Source organism: Bubalus kerabau, chromosome 8 (genome assembly GCF_029407905.1).
Source record: "Bubalus kerabau isolate K-KA32 ecotype Philippines breed swamp buffalo chromosome 8, PCC_UOA_SB_1v2, whole genome shotgun sequence".
NCBI lineage: Eukaryota > Metazoa > Chordata > Mammalia > Artiodactyla > Bovidae > Bubalus > Bubalus kerabau.
Genome location: NC_073631.1, coordinates 72186160 through 72208163, shown reverse-complemented (window position 1 = coordinate 72208163; position 22004 = coordinate 72186160). Strand labels below are relative to the sequence as shown.

Below are 22004 nucleotides of genomic sequence, written 5' to 3'. Positions count from 1 at the left end.
CTGGCTTTGCATCTTCCCAGTCTTTTTCTTTTTTTTTTAGACTTCAGGAGGTTCCCTAAAAGCAGCTCCTCCAGGCCCACTAGGTACCCCTAAAATGGCTGCATTGCCTGTTTTTAAAGCTCATCTTCAGGAGTTTCTCAGGGTAAAGATAGAGGCCATGATGATGTATATTTTGGATTGCAAACAAAATGGCGACATTTCCCATCTCTGCCTCTGAAAGATACAATCCAGGGAGATGGGGGCTATATTTCTCACATCAGATGCTCCTGATACCCAGACACAGGTGGTTCCTCACTTCCTGCTTTGGAGGGGGCAGTTGCTGATGGGGATGCAGTTCGGAGGTTTGCATTTTCTGATTTTGGTTTCTTCTCTGAGCAATTCTTTAATCTGAAGATGAAAATATTTCCCTTTCCTGTGCCTGCCTTTGCCTCTGCCAGCCAGTCAGTAGGCAGCCCTCCTTAAATCCAGCAGTAGAAATATAATGTTTAGCTCCTGTAGCATCAAATAAAATAAGTACTTGTAAAACTGCATTTTTATTAGAAAGATACCAATCTCCTCTCTCTCTCCCTCTCCCCCTGGGCCATAAAAGGAAAACAGGGAGGGAAGAAGGAGAGGAAATAAATCCAGAGAATGCCAAATCCTATATTCCGGGAAGAAGCCAATGCTAGGACTCAGTCTATGGAAGGACTTGAGGAGGCTCCTCGGAGTTCAGCCGTTCTTCTGCTGGAGTCGTGGGTGAACCATAGTCTCTTTCGAACCGCCCCCACTCCCAGGGGCGATTTTAGCTGTGATTCTTTCCTCTTGGAGCGGTAAGGAACAGCGAAGCATCCGCGGAGCATTGGGTTGCTCCTAGAAAATGCATCCTCAGCGCAGCCGGTGATTCCCCGAGTTAAGGCATTGGCTGGTCCGCTTTGATCCGAGAAAGATCGTGGAGAAAACAGCCCTACCTTACTCCCTGGCGGGGCTGCCGGGTCACCTGTGCGCCCCACCTCCGCGTCTCAGCCGGGTCGCCTTTGTTCCTTCCGCACTCAGCACTCCGCCGCCTCTGCGCCCGCGGCTGGCCACGGTGGCAGCTGGGAACCGGGCAGCCCAGCGGGCTGGCAGCTCGGCGTTTCCAGAGCGGCCGCCGCCAGAAGCTCCGGCTGCCTTCCCCGAGAATTCGCCGCGCTCCCGGGCGAGCAGCTTGGCCAGGCCTCACGCCGAAGCTGGAGGGCTGCCGCGGCCTGCTCCTCCAATTCGCCTCCGCCTGCTCCTCCAATTCGCCTCCGCCTGGACTCCATGCAGACCCTTCTCTGGCCAAAGAATCTCTTCTGAACACGGATATTATTCAGAATAAACTTTATTTTTTTTTGTTTTGTTTCTCAGAATGTGAGCAGCAAGGAATGTAGAACTTTCAAAACAAATCTAGCATTTTTCGCGTTTACATTTTTTTTTTTTTTCAGTTTCGCCGGATGTTACAAACCTAAATCACTGTTTTCAAAAGCTGGATCCTCTCTGGTATTATTGCATCATTACCATCTTTATAAAGGAATTATATTTCCCTTTCGAATAAAATTTTTTTCTATGTATGCCAATACACCATTGAACAAAAGGCCCAAGAAACCTTCTGAACAATCAGGGTACAGAATTTCTTTAATATAAATACAGACGGATGGGGATAAATAATATTTAAAACTTATTCAATGCTTGCAAAAAAAATATAAATAAATCTGACTTCACCAGCATACACACACGGAAAGACGTACACTTAGTCATCCTTGTACAGGGAGCCCCTGTCTCAAAGCGCCTTTGATTTTTTCTCGCTCTTTACAAGAAGTGCAATTAAAAAAAAAAAACCTAAAAATTAATTGCTTCCCCTCGGGAGCCATAATGTACGAACAAATTCACATTGAACAACTCGGCTAGAAAATTTGTTCATATACCCTGTTTCTGATCAAAGAGTAGAGAAGGTAAAGGGTGCGAGGCCAACGGCCCAGCGAGGGGCGGGAGCAGATACATATCTCTACTGATACCGACAGCCATTCCAGCAACCAAGATTGCTACGTCACATAAACCATAAAAACGTGTTACCAAAGAAAACAAAACGGGTAGGGGGACAGCGGGGCGGGTGGAGAAGAGAGGAAAGGGAGGTGCATAACCTTAAAACAAAAAAAAGCAAATGAAGAAAGATGGGGTGGGGGGGGACTCTCCTGGAGCGCAGCCCCAAGCCCACCATCACAGATGGGTGAGCTTGGGGGCTTCCTGAATTCTTCCCTGAGAAGGATGGTGGGCGGTAAGGTCCGTGTAGGTTGGATGCGGTTCCCCTGGCCCGGGCCCGTGATGGTGACCGCTACCCAGTGGCCCAGCGCCCCCATAGTCCATGGCAGCCGAGGCTGTGTGGGGCAGGTGAGTTAGGCCAAAGAGAGGCGGGCCAGAGTTGCTCATGGGCTCCACATAGCTGCCCCCTACAAAGACGGGGCTTCCCTGTAAGTGTGGAGTCCCATAGCTGCCGTTGCCCTGCAGGCCATGCGCGTGTGGATCATAGTCGGGTGTGCCCCCCGCGCCCGCCCCTGCCGCCGTGTAGCGTTTCTGTGGAGGTGGCGGCGGTGCGCAGCTGGGCAGGGGCGCAGGGTAGGAGGCGGGGGGTAACCCATAGGCGCCCTGAGGGGGCTTGGAGAAAGGCGGGGGCGACTGGGGCTCGTATGGGACGCTGTTAACCAGCGAATGCATAGAGTTCAGATAACCGCCAGGGCCGGGGGGCACGGGACTGCGACTTGGGGACTGACCCCCTGATGACGTCAGCATGCCCTTGCCCTTCTGATCCTTCTTGTATTTCATGCGTCGATTCTGGAACCAGATCTTGATCTGGCGTTCAGTGAGGTTCAGCAGGTTGGCCATCTCCACCCTGCGCGGCCGGCACAGGTAGCGGTTGAAGTGAAATTCCTTCTCTAGTTCCACCAGCTGCGCGCTTGTGTAGGCCGTGCGCGCCCTCTTGGATGATGCCTGCCCAGGTGGGCTCTTGTCACCTGCGCAGCTCTCCCCTGCGAGATCAGAGGAGAGAGGAAGAGTGGCATCAGGGGCTGCCCCGCCCAGCCCCTGACCTAGCCAGGCCCCTCCTTCCTCCAGGCCCCAAAGATCCCTCCATCTATCAGGGCCCAAAAAGAGGAAGAAGGATGTAGGTACTATTTTCTGTCCTGGTAGGGAAACAGTGTCAGCAGTTTCTCACTGACTAAAGCTGCAAGTCATAAGCCTCTCCAAGGGGGCAAGGCACAGAAAAGCAGAACGCCCTGTTTGCATTCCCACTCTGTGTTTCCCTTCTGGAGCTATTCAGTTTCTGGTTCATTTCCTGATCCTTTGCCCTATCAGACTACAAGCTCTGCGTGGGCAGGTCTCATTCTGTTTATTCCCTTCACAGTAACTGGAATGTGGGGCACCTAATATACACTCAATAAACCTTCCCTCCATCACTATCGCACTGAAGGATTGGACAGTTGCCTCCACTGGCCTCTTATTTAATCTGTCCAGTAAAGAGGACTGGAGTGGAAGCTCCAATCTGGAAGGCTTTCTCTGGCCAAAGAAGAAGATTCCATTGAAAAGAGATCCCGTTTCTGGTGGGGAGGCCCAGGCATCTGGTGCTGGATGCCATTAATTAGGGTTCTTCATGTCACCAAGCAGCATGCCCCAGCTATGCCCACTAATCCTGACCCTCCTTTTCTTCCTGCTCCCCACCCGCCCCCCCCCCTCCCCCTGCCCTGCCCCATTCCTGGCTCCGGATGGCTCCAGATGCTCAGGTTCAGAACAGAGCACTAGCAACTGGAGAAGGCAGTGGCATAGGAAACCAAGATGCTGGGAAGCACAAGACCCAGAGCCTGTCCTGGAATCTGGTTCCAGGAGGACCATGTGGTTCCCATTAGGATGACAAGGCTGAATCCCCTCCCCCAGGAAATCCCTGGCGACCTTCATTGTACTAAGTCTGAGCAGGGCCTTCCCAGAGGTAAGGCAGCCACTCCATCTGCTGGAGCAAAAATTAAAAATAGGTTCTGATTACAGGCAGACCATTGATTCTGACTTGGAGGCCTGCTTTTATTCTGCCACATTTCCTTGTGGGGTAGGTACCACTGTTTCATTAGAAATAAGGAGCTGTGCTAAAAAGAGAAACAGTGGCACCCATGTCTGTTCTGCCCAAAGGTCCTAACTCTACAAGGAGGTATTCCAAAGTCACTAGGGCCCACTTGTTCTTAGATCCAGAAAGATTCCCATCAAGTCTCCCTCTAGGGTTTCCCAGGCACACCGAGTCCAATCATTTCCCTAGTTGCAAAGACTCTGGAAACCTTTAAGGGTTGGGGGAAGGAGGAGCAGTGAATTCTGGAAATATTCCAGCGCTCCCAGACCCTGCTGGCTGTGGCTGGAGGTGGTTTGGGGGGCTGGAAGCCAGGACGGAGGGCCCTCTTGCGCAAGGCACCTCTTTACCTGAGCTGGAGCCGCTGGTTTTCTGCTTTGTGTTTTGCCGAGACTCTTTCATCCAGGGGAAGATTTGTTTGGCCACGGTGGGCGAGTTGAGTAGGGGGCTCTTGGCTGCACTGGCGGGGGTGGGGTTGCTGCTGCCATTCTGAGGTGGGGAGACTGAAGAGGGGGGCAGGGGCGCGGCAGGGGTGGGTGCAGGGGGCTGCGGCGGGGCTGGAGGCTGCGGTGGGGCAGGGGGCGCAGCCTGAGGTGGCGGTGGGGCCAGGGGCGGCTCGCCGAGAACCGGAGGCTGGCTGGGCGGACCGCTCAGGGTGCGCAGACAGGCCTCGCTCAGCTCGTGCGCCTTGGGGTGGCTTCCGGCATTTGCAGGCGACTGGAGTGAACAGGCGGGTCGGTGGTACTCGCCATCGGCGCCCAACGCTGTGGATGCCGGGTACGGCTGCTGATTGGCATTATAACCGAACCCGTTGGCTGCCTGGTAAGGGTAGCCACCGTAGATCGCCGAACTGTCGTAGTAGGTCGCTTTTTGCATCGCGTTGTTTCACGATCTTGATCGCACACTCTGACAGGGGCTTGACACCCGTGAGGGCGCACATTGGCACGCCCCTGCGGTCACGTGACGCTCCGCAGCCAATGGCCGCCCCGCGCAGACCTGGGGGGCGAGAATCGCAGCGCCGTGAGGGCTCCGCGCAAATCCATCTTACTCTCAATAGCTAAGTGACATGAAAGCCATAAAAGAAAAAGTGGTCAGCAATATTTAGCAGCACGACTTGGCCCCGGGCGCAGAGAGCCGCGCTATAAAAAGCCGCTGGAATTTACTGGCAGCTACAAATATTTGCTTAACTTGCGTCTGGAGTTGGGGGGTTTTCCAGGGAGAGAGGAGGAGAGAGAGAGGTCGGGAAGCCGGGGCTGGAGTTCAAAAGGAGAAAGGCCTGATGGGCTAGAAAGTAACAGGATTCGAATCCCTTATTTTCCAGGGAAGAAGAAACTTGGGGTCTCCGCTCCTTGCATTCCTCCCTTCTGGAGATCATGGGGAGGGGCAAAGGAGAGTTTGGGTCACCAATGTTTCCTCCAGTATTTTCTTTAAGACTAATATTTGCCAAAAGAACCATGACGCGGGGTGACTTCTCATCCAGGCCCTTCTTGGACCTTTCAGCACCCAAGAGAGGTAGGCACAATATCTTTTCAGGCAATAGCCCAACTGGACCCTTGTTGATTTCAGAAGCTGAGCTTGTTAGACAGTTAATCTACCCTTGTGTAAGGATATGACCCACCTCCTCCTAATGAGACCTCTGTGGTCAAGAAGGGGAGAGAAAACGGTGGATGGAACATTCCGGGTGGGAAAAGACAGACAACAAGACCCTCTCCAAAAAGTAAAACTCAAATCTTGAAGAGTTCTTTACTCCTCCCTCTCCCTATTTCTCAGGCAGGTCCCAGCAAGCCACTCCCACCTCTTTCCCCCTGTTACAGAAGTCCCCAGACCCTCCTGCCTTGGACTTTCTGAGGTCCTGTTATTCAGGACAACTATCAAATTCTACCTGTTAAAACATGATGGATTAGAGAAAAAAAAAAAAAATCAGGAACCTGAAAAACCAGCGTCATCTCCATGACCACCGCTTGAACTCTCCTTCCAACTTAACAATAATAGGTTCTGTCTTAGAAACTGCTATGTAATTTGATGTATGGGGGTCATTTGGCTCCGGACGAGGGATGGAAGCACAAGCCATAAAATCCTGCCAGAGTTCTCTGATCTTTGTGTGCTGTTATTGTTGTTATGTGCTACTTGGCCTATTTACCTGCTTCAGAAATACAAAGGACAAACCTGGAAAGCTAAAAAGCAACTGAAAGCCTTCTCAATCCCTTTTCATTTAGAAAGCATGTTGTAAAAGTGAAATCGATGTTTTATGTTTTCACCTTTGCATGGTCAACCTCTAGGTCTCAGCTCAGAAAACTTTCATGTGAGTTCATATAGTCACCCCCCCACCACCACCACCACGCAATCAGAATGTTAGTCTCTGACCATTTAAGAAAATTACAGTAACAAATTCATGAAGAAAAGGGTTTACACTTCATACCTCAACTATGTGTATTTGTGCCCTGGAGTTATTCAAGATTTCCAGAAATAGCAGACCCTTTGTTAACTAGAAAAAAACTAGTGTAATAAGCATCTACCAGTGAATGATTATAATTTTGGTTTTAATAATAGACTCTTTTGGATTTCATTATTAAACCAACAATCTGACCACCATCTGGAAAACAGGAACAATTAATTTTCCAGAACCACAATTAAAAATTACAGCATCCCTTATCCGGAGTTATTGTATGTGATCTTGAGCCTGTACGGTTTCTCTTTTGGAAATAGATAGGAAGCTACAGATCCCATGATCAAAAGTAAATAAAGGATAAAATAAAATTTAAAACAGAATAGCAATTTACTGTCTCTGTTTCCTGTTCTTTCAATGAAAATAGTTCCAATTACATTTGGCAGTGTTAATGTCTGCCATTATAAATTTTTAAGATACTGGGCTTGTATCTTTGTAAAATAAAACGTCAGGTTAAGAAAATTACTCCAGACACTTGAACAGAAAGATATTAGATAAAACAAAATTAAGCTGATCTTGAACATGCAATATTTCAAGTGACTTGCTAATCCATTATCAGAGGCTACACCCGCCTGCGGCTTACTTAAATCTTTTCATCAAGTTATGCATTGCCTTGTAAAATAATTTAAAATACCTTTAAACCTCTAAGAGCAAACAACAAACTCCATAATCTCAAAATGTGAACTCACCCACCAAAGCCCTTCCTATTGTTTGAGGCCCACCTTGGGGCCCACACAATCCACAAACCTCCTCTCTACCCCAACCCAGCCCCCAAAGTTTGCAACCTGGTAAAGAAGTTGGAGATTTGCCAGCCAGGAAACTTTGCTTGGCACCCCCAAGCAAAGGTTGGGGATGGGAGGAGATTCCTCTGAAAAGCTCCGTTTCTGGAGAATAACCCCCCAGGTGCAAGAACTGAAAGAGAGTTGAGGAGGCTAAACTGACTGCAGGAAGCAAGCCCTATTGTCTCTCTGGAAGATCTGCCCAAATTCAACCTCCTTCCTTCAGACACCGCTCTCTTTTTCCACTCCCGCCCCTTCCTCGGCCTGCCCTCACCCCGAGTTCAAACGGGAACGGCGGGTAAGAGACCCCGCGTCCCCTCGCCCACCCCTTCCTCTCCTTCCTAACCCCGAAAAGTTCAGGCTGGGCTTGGGAGAGGGAAAGGGTGGGGGCGGGGATGGGAAAGCGGCCTGAACTCGAAGTGTAAGGGTATCAGTCACTGCCGGGAAGGAAGCTCCGGCTTGTGAACTCTTCTTGAACCGAGATTTAAGTCTGCAGCCATAAATCACCGAGACGTAAACTCCACCATTCAGCGCTGAGAGCGGCCGGTTGGAGCCCTGCTTACCTTAACTTCTGACGAGCTCGGGCTCGGGCGCAGGCTCGGGCTCCGGCCCCCGGCCCGGCTCGGCGGCCCGGCCGGGTCCCCTCGGCGCGGGATGGGCACCGACCCTCAGCATCGGCCGAGACGGCGGGCGGGAGGGAGACCCCGAGGCCCGGACGTCGCGGTGCAGAGCGTGGCCGCCTCGCTGCTCCGGCACGGCTAGCCCAGGGCGGACTGGGGCGGCTCGGACCCCCCCTCCCACCCACCCCACCCACCCTCCCCTCCCCCACACCCCCGCCCCCTGCCCTTCCCGAGGGCAGCAGCCGCGGCCCGGAGATAAGCGCTAGCGCGGCGCGGGGCTCTGCCTGGGCTAGTGGCACCGACTTGGGTATGTTTCTTATGAATATTACACGCGGAGCAGCGTCTGGTCGGGGGGTGCGGTGGGGGTGCTGAGGGCGGGCGGGAAGGGAGGCCGAGGCGGCCGGGTTGGGGGGGAGGATGCCGCGGGCGTGGGGGATGGGGCGGAGGCGAGCGAGAGGGGGAGCTCGGCGGCAGCGGGGGGGAGGGCAGTCTCCCCCCAACCCCCAACGCCCTCCCTCTCCCCGCTCCTAAGCGTCACTAAAGTCCAGGAAAATTATGCTAATGAGGACAAACAGCTCTCACAAAGGGGCTCTCTTCCTGGGCTCTATTTCTTTGGAATCCGTTTGAGAAACTACCTTACCCCATGCTCTGAACATTTCCAGTTGCGGGGCAAAGGGAAGAGAACCAGGAGAAGAGAGTTCCCCAGACTTTGGGCAGTTTACCTCACCTGCCACCCCCAAGCTGAGAACCTCAAAGCCAGTCTCTAGGGGCTGGGACAGGGCCTCCTTTCTTGGGAGTCCTCCCCCAGAGCCAACTGGGCTCTCTGGTTATATTTTTTCAGGTGGAAATCCTTGAAATCCTGGCGGCCGGGAGGGAGGTAGCCTGGGGGAGATACGGTTTGTCCAGGCAGTAAAACGGGCCGCTCTGGGCTCAGGTACACACAAAGGTGTTAGAATTCTAGGTGTCCAACCCTTCTGTACCCATTTCACAGTACAAACACGCGGCTCACTCTCGGGCTAAGACAGCTCTGACCCCAATAGGAAACCGCGTCTATATTTTCTGCCCTAATTAGTGGCAGATAGGGACGCTGAGCAGAGGAAAGGCCCAATATGCCCAGCAATTTTGCCAAAACTTTAAGGAGGATAGTCTTTCTCCCTCCTAATGCCTCCCTCAACTTTCCAGATTCGGAAGTGAACTCTGTCAGGATATGTGTGTGGCAAAAGAGAAATGGAGCATTCGTGCAATTCCAAGGTGTCAACGGCCGGTCCTTCTCAAAGGAAGGTGTTAAAAATATAAGTAGTATGTTTAAACTGTCAGGGAGCCAAAGTGTCACCTTAGAGCAAAAACAAAGCCAAGGGAAAAGGGAGAAATCAAAAAGCACTCCGGGCCAGGGTGGCCTCATGCATACCAATGGTTTTTGTCATTTATGGCTGGGCAAGATTTATGACTCGGCGCCCCAAAGCTGTAAACAGAGCACAAAACAGCAAACACTTGCTCCTTATGGCATACTGCTGCAGCGCGACTTGAAAGGGGGAGCGAGGCAGCGTAGGAGGCAAGAGCCTGCCGCAAAAATCCGCTCGGCGGCATTTTCTCTTCAAACCGGCTGGGTCGGATGTAGCATTTGAAGAAAGAAGGCGTGGGTCAATAATCAACCCGCACTTTCTCCTCCAAACTGCTGACGCAACTCACCGCCTTCTCAGCTAAGCCAGCTGCCGGGAAGGCCCGCTCTCCGTGAGAACCTGCCAGGGGAGGGGACGGCCCGGGGCGCCGAGGTGAGGGCTGGGGGACCCGGGACGCAAACCTTTCCGCAGGCGCCCAGAGATACCGGGAGCCGCCGAGCAGGGAGCCCAGGGAAAGATAGGGCGGGAGCTTGGGCCAGGACCTCCTCTGGGCAGCGGGCAGAAGTGGGGCTCGGACCTCAAGACTACGGTCTAGCGAACTGGCACGCAGATTGCTGGGGCCCAGGCCTCTCTGCTAAAATCCAAAGGACTGACCTTTGGAGCCAGACGGGTGAATTGATTAAAAATAATAATGTATAATAGCTGAAGGATTTTTGTTTGTTACTGCTTTTTTAAAAGGAAAATATTGCCTGTCGATTTCAGCCCCTACCCAAGCGCCCTAAGTAAATCCCGCAGCCATTCACCCGGCTCCACCAAAACCACTGAGGTTCTCTCTGGGGAGAGGACCCCTTGGCTCCCCCAGTACTCTTAAGTCCTGTTCCCTGCCCCCATCTCTCACCCATGAAGACTAGAAGAAAACGTATTTTCAGCACTAGAAGAGTGTCTGGAACATCAGAAGTGCCCTGGTGCCTTTCTATCCTTTACAGAAGTATCTTTATGAACTTATCTGTGAGAGCCTTTGGGTGGCTGTGCAGCCAGGGAGGAAGGTGGGGAATAACTGTTGGCTACAAAAGGCACAGAAATCCCAGATTGGGGAAGAAAATCAATGAGGAAATGAGCTTGCTTCTGAGGGTGAGGTTGGCATTTTGAGGGTAAAGGGGGAGACTAGCCTTTATTTTTTTAATGGCTATAGTTCAGCTATGATGGAGTGGCTTTGGCTTTTTCCATGTGGGAAAAACCAACCAGTTCTCTATAAACACCTCTACTGGCTTCTGTCTGTGTACACTTTTATACAGAACCAGCTTGGTAGTCCATCCTTAGATATTTATTCCACTTGCTGGCACTGAAGCGACAATAAAAAGATGCTTTTAACAAACCTCTATTCCTTCTCTCATTCTTTCTAGTGAAACTATATTATTTATGAGTCTTTAACTGGGTCAAAAATGCGCCAGAACTGGGTCATAAATCATATGAAATGCTGACAAGTAATTGAACAGCAATTAAAGCTTACATTTTATTTCCAAGGGGTGTTTTAGAGCACTTGAAACGGCCTCAGTTAAACACGGTTAGTGCCTGGGCCAGTAGCGGGGAGGGCTGAAGCAGCCCTTCTGTCTGGGGAAGTAAACCTCACTCAAGTAGGGGAAATCTGATTTGATTTCTTTTTTTTTTTTTCCCCGGTGCGGAAAGTTTTGGGGTTTTTTGTTTGTTTGTTTGTTTGTTTTTAAGTCAGGACACAGATCCGATTCCCAGCTCCTTTGTAGGCATCCCTTTTCTCTGCTCCAAGAACTTCAGCAGAGGAAAGTGAAATTTCCCTCACCTTTTTAGGGAGTTTCCATCCTTCCTATGGGGTCCCTAAAGCCCAATTAGCTCGGGCTTTCCCAGTAATTTGGAAGCACACTATTTAACTCTCATCTGCCCCCATTCTGACTACAGCACCGCTCCTGGGACTCTGAAGATGTCTGCCTCTGCTTTCTGCAGACTTTGCTTTCAGACTTCCCTCCAGCCCAGGGCACACCGGCCAGTTCTCCAACTCTCCTAGCCGGCTGGGGGTGAAACAGGGGGCGCCCCAGCCTTGTGTCTTTCGAAGCTCAGCTAGCTCCAGCTCCTTCCTTTCTCTGTCTCCTGAATGTTAGAACAACAGAGCTTCTGGGCATTCAGCATGCTTGCCCCCAGCCCAAGCCTCTCCTAGATTTGAGCTGTCCTTCTCCACCCCTGTTCAGGCAGAGGGTATTCGGGCAAACAATGGCTAGTCCTCAGGGTCTGGCTCCTTCAGTCTGGCAAGTGGGAAAGCGCGTGCAACCACCTAGCACTGAACAAAGTGGCCCGAAGCATCATCAATAAAATGGCAGTGCATCTGGACACTCATTGATTTCTCTCCCCCAGCTGCTCTGGCTGTCCAGGTCAGCCTTCACCCTCCATCCTAGCCAGCAAACACGGCTAAAGGGAGCAATTCCCCTTCTCCTTTACTCAGCCCCCACCCTCTCCAGGCAGTTCCATCCAGCGAGCTGTGAGCTGCGCTCGGGCCACCCTGGCTGGAGCCGGCAGTGCTCCAACACTCGAGTCCGCCAGGGGCTCAGCTTCTGGGACTCAATTCCCGCTGCAGTGGACAAAGCCACTTTAGTGTTGGAGGCCACCAGGCCCACCTAGTAGCCCCCAAATGCTCTTTCCTTTACACCCCCCAACACTTGCCAGGGAATTAAATGCAGTCTGAGGCGCCACTGGGGATCTTTCAAATGCTTTCGATTCTAAGGGAGAAACAAAGGAAGAGAGGCGCTGAGGGTCCTGTCCATGAACCAGGGTCTCCTCGCCTGACCTTTGTCTCTCTCACAGCCATAACTCACTCCAGATATGAACAATCAACAGAAATACCTTAAAATAAATTCCATTCTCCCGGTGTGGCCTGGAGTCCCATCGGCTAGCTCGCCCAGAACCGCTCCATGAGCGCTGAAAACTGCAACCCGCTAGGAGAGCGCTCTCCGGAGAAGGGGAAGAAGGAGGAGGTGGGTGCGTGGGGGTGGGGGAAAGCTCTCGCTCTGTAGAGAATCTAGAAAACGTAATCACAGGCAAAGCCTGTCTGGGTCTCCGCTCCAAATGCCACAATAATGCGCTGTATTATGTGCTCACGTGGTCATACGTCAACTTAAATCCTTTCATTTGAAATAGGGAATCACTGAAGGGACTATGTTTCCAATCAGAACATTTAGCTTTCAGGGAGGTGAACTGGGGGACCTTGATCAGCAATGGGGAAGTTTTATCCAGGACAGTAGGACACTGGGGCATCTCCCCCCATCCCAACACGCGTCACACAAGGCCACTTAGCTCCACTTACATTTCTGTACACATGAGTCAGCACAAGGGAAGAGCAATTCTGTCCCCATTCTCACAGTCTGAAGAACTTTCCTTACAGTCTCCCACTCACACACAAGCTGAACCCAAAACACCCAAGCACTCCAGTCTCCCCTGGCCAACTGGTTAGTACATCAAAAGGCAAAAGGTGCTGGCCCTGTTTCCAGAAGAAAACCCAGTACTAACTGGCCTCTTCAGTGGACTCCCTAATGGCCTGCCATTGTATGGAGTTTGCTAACACCCACACCATACACCACAGCCACTGGAGAAACCCAAAAGGCCCATAATTACCTGACAAAAGGCCGAAGCACCTCCTCCAAGTCCAGCTGGTTTTGTTTGATAGGAGCCCCCTACAAGAAGAGATGCTTGGCTCTAGAGTGGTGGGTCAGGGTTTGCAAAATCTGGAGGGACCAAGTGTCCAGGCCAAATCTGCACTTACACATTTCCTTAGTGCATAGCTGAGTGATACATGAAATTATAGGCTTCTAATGATGAAAAATGTAAGGGGAAATGATCTAATTGTCTCTGCAAGAGAGGGGAAAAAAAAAAACACCAATGTTTGCTGGCATCCCTTGAATTAACCTACAAGACAATCTAAGACCCTTTCTGCAGACAAGTGTGTCTACTCTCCTCAAAGACAACTCTGTGTCCACCATCAGAAACTGAACGGGACCAACTCTGCTCATGAGGAACCTGGCATTCCCCCTCCTCATCCCACTCCAACTCCTGCCTTCTGCTTGGGGGCTCTGTCCACTGACTTCAACAGTTCACGTTCTCAGAAGCCATCTAAAAACTCCCTCTTTTCAGGTCTTTGTTTCTAACTTGGGGAATGCTCTGAGGTGGTAAGATCCTCATGCCATATTCTTTTGTTACTTGAGAGTGGGTCTTCAGCTGGCTATGACTCTCTAAGCATGAGGGCTCACTTGTAGCAGCTGCAGAAAGCTGTGCATGGTTCCTTCCCTCCCCTTCTCCCCTGCAGAGGGACAGAAGGGGCCTGGTGAGAAAATAAGGCCCTCAGCAGAGGCCTGGTCATGGGGGTGTCCAAATGAGAAGGGCAATAAAAGAGGAGGAGGCCTAATTCCTTGGAAGTAAGTCCTGGCCTAAGCTGGATAAGGTTCTGTCTATGGGATAGCTAGGAGAGAACCCCTATGTGAACCTTCCCAGCTCTGACCTAAGTCACAGGCTACAAAGTGAGAACCCAAATCCAAAACCAGCTTCTCTCAGGTTTGGGGGGTAGGGGTCAGGCCCAAAGGCTCTTTTCAAAAGCACTCTCTGGTTTCCCAAGGACTCAGACAACTAATACACTGGCCTCTGCTCCCCTTACCCCATCCATCCGTATAATTTCACCCTGAGCTCTCCAGATAGCCTGGCAAACTCCCTTCCTTGCCAACTAAAGTTTCTGCATAGGATTCAACTCAAAAATGAGAAGAGGCCCCCTTTAGAACTCTCAGAGCAGTCTGGAGCAAACCGAAATTCCGAGGCGATAAATCAATGAGAGAAGTCTTTGGTCCTGCTTCAGAGAAATGCCTTAACGCCAGCAAGACCCAGCAGCATCTCAGCTTCAGCTAGGAGCCTCTATACCTCTATTAACAGCCCAGTTAATGCTTCAACTGCTGTTTAACAATTAACATTAACGACTTGGAGTGGGATGGGGTGATTGGGTGGGATGTGAAGGGAAAAATCTGAACAAGTCAAAGGAAGTTTAACTTTTGAAGTGAAAATGGCTTCCCTAAGAGAGATCTTGGTCTGGCCAAGCCCCTAGGGAACCAGCAGCTGAGAGTCCTCCTTCACCACTCTGAAACCCACTTTCCTGAAGCAAGGCTATGGGCCTTTTATGGTTCCGTTTTGTTCCAGAGAACAAGAATAGAGATGCTCAAGTATCTAGGCCCAGGTTGGGAAACCCAGCTGCCAATTCCCCCTTTACTGACTCCTCCACTCAACCTGGCCAGGGCTCGGACACAAGCCCTAGATCCATGCAATGGAGCCAAAATAGCACAAAGTTGTCTTAGAAGGAGCAAGTGACCAAGGATACAGAGCTTTAGTCAATATTTGCAAGGCTGTTGGCAGATTAGCTATATCTGTATTCAAACACTGTAATCTGATTTCTCCGTCAAAAATACACTTAACATTTTCTCCCTTTACTTAACTGTAGTGGTTTTTTCTATTCAGTGTCAGGTAAGGCCCTTAGCCCACTGTGTGTGTTTGGTGGGGGGGGGGGGGTAGGTTATAGATCATTATTTAACATGAAATATTTCCCGTGTGTGCAACTACAGTACAAATGGGCTCCAAGTTCTCTTGGATGTGTATTATCATTTTATACACATGGCCACAGACCTCTGCAACTGTTTACACATGCGGCGGTTCTGTTATGTTCTGAAATGCAAATCCTAAGTACATCTGAGTTACAAATTCCTGAAATGCTCTATCTATACTTGGGATAAATAAACATACAGTAGCTGAGAAAGTACCAGCTTTACTATTACTCTGTTTACTTCCTATCTGATAAAGTAATAATTGTATCCAGAACATCTTATCAGCCCTAGAGCATCAGAGAATAGTGTTTCAATTAATTAACAACCTGATATCTATTGTAGGAGCAGATTTTAGGGAAGACTGAGGCCTAGGGAATAGAAGATTTAAAAAAAATCTCAGCAAACTTTTAAAAATAAATAATTCCTAAAAGAACAAAGCAAATTCATTCCTTCATCCCACGCTTTTGAAAGCTATTCCAGCGGCCCCTCCCCCAAATAGGCACGAAATTTATGGATCTTTTACAAGGTAATAAACCACAGTAATTACCTCCCTGCATCCCAAACTAAGAGAACAAATTAAGCCAGAACTTGGAAAGAATTTTAAAGAGTTTTCTCTTGTTCTAAATAGGAAAAGAAAACGACGAGACACAGAAAACCCGTGCTTCTCCCACAGGAAGATCAGTGGATCAGTCCGGCTAAAGAAACCGAGAAGCCCAGCTGCCAACGATGGTCTACACATTTGAAATACAGCAACTTCCCTCTTGCCAAGGAAAGGCAAGACGATAGGAGAAACTACAAGGCGTCGAGGCACGTTTTCTGCGCGCAGAGCTGAGGCTGACCACAACGGCTGAACTCCCAGGCTCCGCAGGCGCCGTGAACAGTCCACAAGGAGAGCGGCCCACGCGGCTACCGCCGCACCCGTGGCCTCTACTGGCTTTGGCCCTGCTGTTCCGTGGAGCGGTTCGGTTCGTCTGAGGCATGCCCGAAGAAACACACATACCCTTCTGAGCCCCCCACCCGCCCCCGCCCCCGACGAACACACATCTTTGGTTTCTGCAACCGTCCCTCCTGCACGAAGCCGGTCTGGGGCAGAGCTTTGTCGCCGAAGCCCTCACTGGCAGGGCGCGCAGCTGAGGGGAACTCCTCCGAAGTTATATATTGACCAGCACCTCTTTCAATACTGACCAGCTGCAAGGGGTGGCAGCTGCCAGGGAAAGTAAACTCCTTCACCGGTGCGAGGGCCGGCGCGGTGAAGAGTTGGGACGCAGCGCTTACCTCGAAAGATGTCCAAGGCTGAAGCCGAGAGTGTCTCTAGCTCCGGGCGCTCAGGGACTCCCCGTTTCCGGCATCCGGCGGCTCTGCGGACAAACAAACAGCAGAGGGTGAAGGGCGGCCGCGGAAGAAGGGACTTGGAGGAGCAGAGTTGGAGGCGCCGGCGATGCGGGTGCCCGGGTGGCCCCCGGGGTGACGCGGACACGGAAGAGTCGCCAGGACACTCGCCCATGTGGCGCACTCATTGCTCGAAAGGTTCCGGTCTACAAATGGCCTGAAGGTGGTGATTTATTTTTGTAAAATAAATACATACTCCATCTCCGCACCCACACTTTTTTTTTCTTTCTTTTTATGGCGGGGGGGGGGGGCGGGGGTGCAGGCGGAGGAAGACGGGAAGGTGGAAGAGGCTTTCTGTTGGTGGCCCTCCCTCTGCTGCAAGAGCTGCTCTCGCACCTCAACTTGGGAGTGTGAATGCACGCTTTATTTTCTTCTGCTAACAAAGGGAAGCCTTGCCTGGGAGCATTCAATCACCGGCTCTCCTGAAACCTCACTAATAGTGTTCATTTCTGTTTGGCGCGAAATCAGACTCCGGCTCAGTCCATGGGCCAGGGGCAGTGTTGGAAGGTTTTGTCTTCTGGTTCATTCAAGCCCTGGGGCGTCCTCTCTCTCGGCCCCAGTGGGCTGGCGGATTCACCACAGCACCCAGTCCCTCTGAGTAGGCTAGCTATGGTTGCTGGAAGTGGGGGAAGTTGGGGAGGACGCAGGTATTAGACAATACCCCATCTGGGGACCCTATCCAGCCTCCCTTTACACAGCAGCGGCCAGTCCCTCCAGGCCCTAATTCTGCTGCTGCCGCCTCCCTCCAGATATTTGCAGCCCTCTCTTGCTCTCTAACTGGCAAATGGTCAGCCAGCTTTTGGGGGATAGGGGGAAGACACTGAGGAGGGGCAAAGAATCCTCCTGGGCGCTGGGTCCCTGGCTTAGAGAAGTTCTCTGCTGGGCTGGGACTCTGAGGTCCAGTTGCTTCCACAGCCCTGTTCCTGTCCCACTATCCCTTCACCCAGGTCATGGCAGCCTCCTTGCACTCTAGCCTGCCCAAATCAGCCCCAGTGGCTGTCCTGCATCCATGCAATCCTGCTAAGAGTGCCAAAAGGGGCTACCAAATAGCCCACAAGTCCCCTGACCCTCAGGCTTCATGGGCCCCTAACACACTGAACAAGTGGATGCACACCAGCCCCTAACTGCTCTCTGCCACCACCTCGACCTGCAGCCCCCAGTATCCATCAAGCACTTGGAACTCTGAATCCATGCTGGGCCCCCTTCCTCTATTCAAACTTGTCCTCTGTGTCCCCAAAGGGAGTGCCCCCTGGCCTTGGGGACAGTGGCCTGACCCTAAGCAAGGTGGGGCTTAGCTACCCTGCAGTTGCCACTCAACACAGTCCCAGAAAGATCCACTATGCCGCCATCCACCGCCACCCACCCACCCCATGACTCTTAGGAGCATTGTAATTGTTATGGTTATTATTATTGTTGCTGTTTCCTTATCCCCAAGTCAAATATTCATGGCTGCCGTTCCACCATAAATCGTTCAGACTAATGAGTCACAAAGAGACGCTGCCCAGGTCTCTCCCCTGCAATGGCTGCCGCTGCCGCTGCCGCTGCGGCCTCTCTCTCCGGCGTTTCTGGCGCTCGCTTGCTCCCTCGCTCGCCGGGCGCGGGTGATTTATGAACACCGGGAAAATTGAACAAAGCCGCGCGCCCGTCCTGTGGTATCTCTGCAGCCTTCCCCAGTGTGAATCAGAACATTACCAACTGTCTGAGCATCAGTCCCACTTCATCACGAAAGCCAAGATGTGACCGCAGAAATCCTGAACCCGAACTCACGTTTCCCCGGTCGCGCCGCGCTCCCCAAACTCGCAGAAACCCTACGGAAAAATCCCACGACCCATCGTGGGTCGGCCAGCTCCGGGTCCTGCCCGCTGACGGCCTCTCTCCACCCCTCCTGAAGCAGTTAAAAAGCTTTTGGATATAAATCTGAGGGTGTGTGTTTTTAAAAATCAAATAGGAAGTTGGGGGACTCACTTCTGAGATTCATTCCTAGTGAGGCCCTGACGACTCCGATCCATTCCTGACGATCCACATTAATTATTTAATGAGTCACGTGACCACAAAGATTACAATTTCAATATCTCCCTGGAACAGGCGCTACACCTTTATCTGCTGCAACCAGGGTCCTTGTTTGGCTTTTTTAGTTCCCAGGCCTCCAGAACCCAGACGCCCTTGACAGGCTCCGAGGCAGCAATCACCTACAGAAATCTCAGGGCTAGCATATTAGAAATAGTCATTCCAGGACTAGGAGAATTGTGGACAGTCAGATGCCCTGACATCCGTTACCTCCTGAGTCCAGAGGTCAACCCACCTGTCTTAGCACACTGGCTACAGCAGTTTGGTTATATAATTTCCCTAACTGCTTTGGTGGCTCATCAGGCAAGAAGCCACCCTTGTTCCCTGGCCCCTGGACACCTGAGGCCCTCCCCTCAGTTTCAAGTGAAGCCCAGAAGCACATGTCCATTCCAGGCAGAAGAGGCTTCTGCAGAGAAAAGATGTCTGTACACTCACCCCATCCAAGATGAGACCAAAGACTCTATTCAAGCTACATACTGATTAACATAAAGAACATAAAAGGGAAGCATTCAGCTGCCTCAGTTTCCTTGTTGGTAAACTGAGAAGACTGAACCAAAATGGCATCCATACCTCTTTCGCCTTGGACATTCTTTCAATCAAGGAATCTCTTTTAGCCCCAGGAATCAATCACAGAGCGAGTAGGGCTGGCCTGAAAGTGGGGATAGGGGAGAGTGGTTACTCCTGGAGTTTGGGACCTCAGGAAGAAGAGATGCCAGAGTTCCAAGACTGAAGTTTCAGGCTAAAACGCTTCACAGCAGCCCCTGCAGCCTCCCTGCTACTGTCAAGGAGTCAGAACACACTCTCTTCCTCCTCCTTCCCAGCCCATACTCTTTGAGAGAGGAAGCAGAATTATTCTCAGGCTGGTGTATAGTACAGAGAAGGGGCAACAGGAGCAGCTGTTGGGAAAGGTGAGACTGAGTTCTTCCATACCAGACCGCAGCTAGGGATGCAGAGACTAAGGAAGTACAAAGAACCAACTCATCCACACCGGAAGTCCCAGGTTTCTGTTTGCTACATAGATTCTTTGGGGTTTTCTTTCTTTCCATTTCAAAGAACCATTGATCTGTTTCGATGTTGAAAGGGTGGTAGGACAGGCAGTGGTGAGAAAAGCAGCACAGTTTGGAAGCTCAAGGTATGGAAAGGGATAGAGGGAGAGAGAGTGATACCCACTCCAAGGCAAGGAGGCTGAGAGGTGGGGGGCATGTGGGCATCCTGGGACAGCTGAATATAAAGTCAGAGATGCTGTCTGGAGGGCCCACTCACCATATATCTAGGTAATCTTCCCAGGAGCTCCATCCTGGGTATTAAGTACTCTACTATGCCTGTCACAGTTGAATTCCTGCTGTAATAAAACACCGGGTATATTGTAGATTTCAGCAAAACTAGGAAAGAGAGCCTGCAAAGTGCCATTTTTCTTCAGAGGGGGGATAGTGTTAAGTACTTAATTCAAACTGTGACCATTAAAGTGTCTCCAATCCGATTTAGGTTGATTTCAGATGTTGACAAAACTTTTATCTTAGGAGTCATGCACAGTGTGGCTCTGTGACTAAAACTGATGAGTGTGTGTTAGCGGGAAGAAGGGGGAAAGAGAAAACGAAGAAGGGAACATGTTTAAGGGTCATTTTGGTAGGAAACTTACAGAGCTTACACAAAATACTGTCTTTAAAGGTCAAGGGTTTGTGGGGCCCATAGGGTTCACGTAAAAAAAAAAAAAAACAATTAATGAGATAGAAAATTTGTCCTCTGGGTGAACTCTTATGGTTGCCCTAGCAAGGGGCAGACAATGCAGGATTTTAAAACACAAAGTGAGATTTTCTAAGCTGTTATAACAAGCTCCCTTAAAGACCAAATCTGAAGCAGGTAAATCACTTGAAGAAATGAAATAATCATTTGGATCATTGTGGGTAATTTTGGCTTTGTAAACCTTACCAATACCTTAATAATCAAGACAGCTTGGGCAAAAAGTGACATTCCGTCAGGGAATATTAGAAAAACAATCTTGATCTTCTCTCTTTTCTCGGATAGATTAAGAAAATCTCCTTCCACCCCCAAACAAGTGCCTCCATATGAAGTTAATGAATGCCCCCATATCCCTCCTTTCCTACCAAGGAGAAATATAAGAATTTACCTTAAATGATGATAATCTGCCAATTGAGGTTTTGCAGCTCGACACTCAATTTCCACCAAGAGTCTAGGCATTTTTTGAGCAGACAGCCAAGATGCTGAGTCTTTGCCCGAGACCACATTATTTGCAAGAAGATCCCTTGCTTCTCCACAGACTTTTCCCAGAGAATGCCTTTCAGAATTGCTGTTGAATTACAAAGAAGTATTTATTGTATGAGGTGATTAATGATTCCTGGGAAAATTGCTATTTTCAGCATGATTTAATTTCGTTTTACAAGTGCATGTAGTAGGGGGAGGGCTAATAAGTTTTTGCGGCAGTTGCAGGGCTTCCAGAGCTCCCTGGCACCCGTTCACTGTTCACACCTTATAAAATGCACTTTATGCCAGGTTTGGCCTGACTTGGGAAGGAATGTATTTGTTTGCTCCTGAATTTTCTTAGGGAGAGGAGGAGGCCCCTCAGAGACTGGTGTCCACTTTCCTCTAAGATCTGGTTTGTTCCCAGGTAGAAAACGGATCACCCTTGCCTCTGGCACACAGACCAGTTGAGGAGGAAGGTCTAACAGCACTGACCACTGGCTACGGGTAGTTAGCCTCTGATGGGGAAATGCCGTTAAAGCTCCTTTGATACTGCAGAGGTGGGTGAGACCCCTTTCCCATCTCTGCTAAAATTATTACATGAACTAAAAACCATACTCATTCAAGGTCAGGTGATAGTTCTTACATTCTGGGACTAGGGGCTGTTGGTTTTCTCAATCTTGTTGGAGAGTACTCCCTTCAGTGACAATCAAGTTAAATCCTCTTTGCTAATTTGTAAATGAGTAAGCAGACACTAGGGCTATGAAGATTGAGAAGTGGGGTTTGATTTCAGCCTTTTGAATCTAGATCTCTAGGTTGCACAGTGCGATCTGGTGATATTTAAGGAAGATGTCCCTAGTTCAGAGTTTGGCTTTCTTCCAACACTTAATACTCCCAGATCTACCTTGGTTATGGTGTCATTATGCTTAAGGTGTCATTATTCTTTCCTCTGAAGAAACTTTGGAGGGTATACCAGAAAAATTCAGTTTATTTTTAAAGGTCTTGCTTGGAAAAAAAAAGAAGAAGAAGAAATGAAAAAACAAACAAAAATCCCAAGTTGCAGTTAGTGAAGAGAACCTTAAAAACAGCCAAGCGACAAAAAGCAATCTCAACTCTTTGCACAAACTATTTTTTATCTCCAGGGAAACAGGCAGATTAAGTGTGAAGGTGCAATAAATACCAAAGGGACCACTTCTTTCCAAGTGTGCTCAGAGTTCAGCATGTAGAACAGCTGCAGAAACTCGTGGGCCCGCAGCACTGCATGGTTTCACCTTTCATTGTAGAGAAGGACACGTTTCTATGCCTTACAGAGACTTGAAGCTTAAAAGCCTGGCCAAGTTTGGGAAGAAGAGGAGCCCTCTCAGAGCTCAAGAGCTTTCCTGCTCTTTGGAACTTTTCCCACAGTGGGTCAAACTTGACAAGAGTTCAGCTCAAGTTGAACAAATTATGTGAGCAGTCAGTCCAAGTG

General features: G+C 50.2%; 1 protein-coding gene and 1 long non-coding RNA gene across 4 annotated transcripts; one reads left to right on the top strand and one right to left on the bottom strand.

Moving 5' to 3' along the window:
* Positions 1-1338: 1338 nt before the first annotated feature.
* On the bottom strand, positions 1339-20594 carry HOXA3 (homeobox A3). Of its 3 annotated transcripts, none has more exons than XM_055590534.1 (4): positions 20466-20594; positions 16157-16239; positions 4450-5095; positions 1339-3020 (listed from the first exon to the last, which is right to left on the bottom strand). In XM_055590534.1, exons 3-4 carry the CDS (start codon positions 4973-4975, stop codon positions 2215-2217), a joined length of 1332 nt encoding a protein of 443 aa, XP_055446509.1. In that variant the 5' UTR covers positions 4976-5095; positions 16157-16239; positions 20466-20594; the 3' UTR covers positions 1339-2214. The 3 variants fall into 3 exon arrangements, with proteins under 3 accessions (XP_055446509.1, XP_055446508.1, XP_055446510.1); XM_055590533.1 differs by lacking the exon at positions 20466-20594 and adding an exon at positions 18908-18963; XM_055590535.1 differs by lacking the exons at positions 16157-16239; positions 20466-20594 and adding an exon at positions 7888-8097.
* LOC129659310 (uncharacterized) lies at positions 8102-16478 on the top strand. The gene is made up of 2 exons (XR_008717954.1): positions 8102-8251; positions 15510-16478. It is a non-coding gene; the product is annotated as an uncharacterized LOC129659310 (long non-coding RNA).
* Positions 20595-22004: the final 1410 nt, after the last annotated feature.

Excerpts from the sequence above, each read along its gene's own strand:
- HOXA3 (XM_055590534.1), bottom strand. The coding sequence starts at position 4,975 with ATGCAAAAAGCGACCTACTACGACAGTTCGGCGATCTACGGTGGCTAC. Across the intron at positions 3,021-4,449 it reads AACCAGCGGCTCCAGCTCAG|GGGAGAGCTGCGCAGGTGAC; the intron begins GTAAAGAGGTGC and ends CTGATCTCGCAG.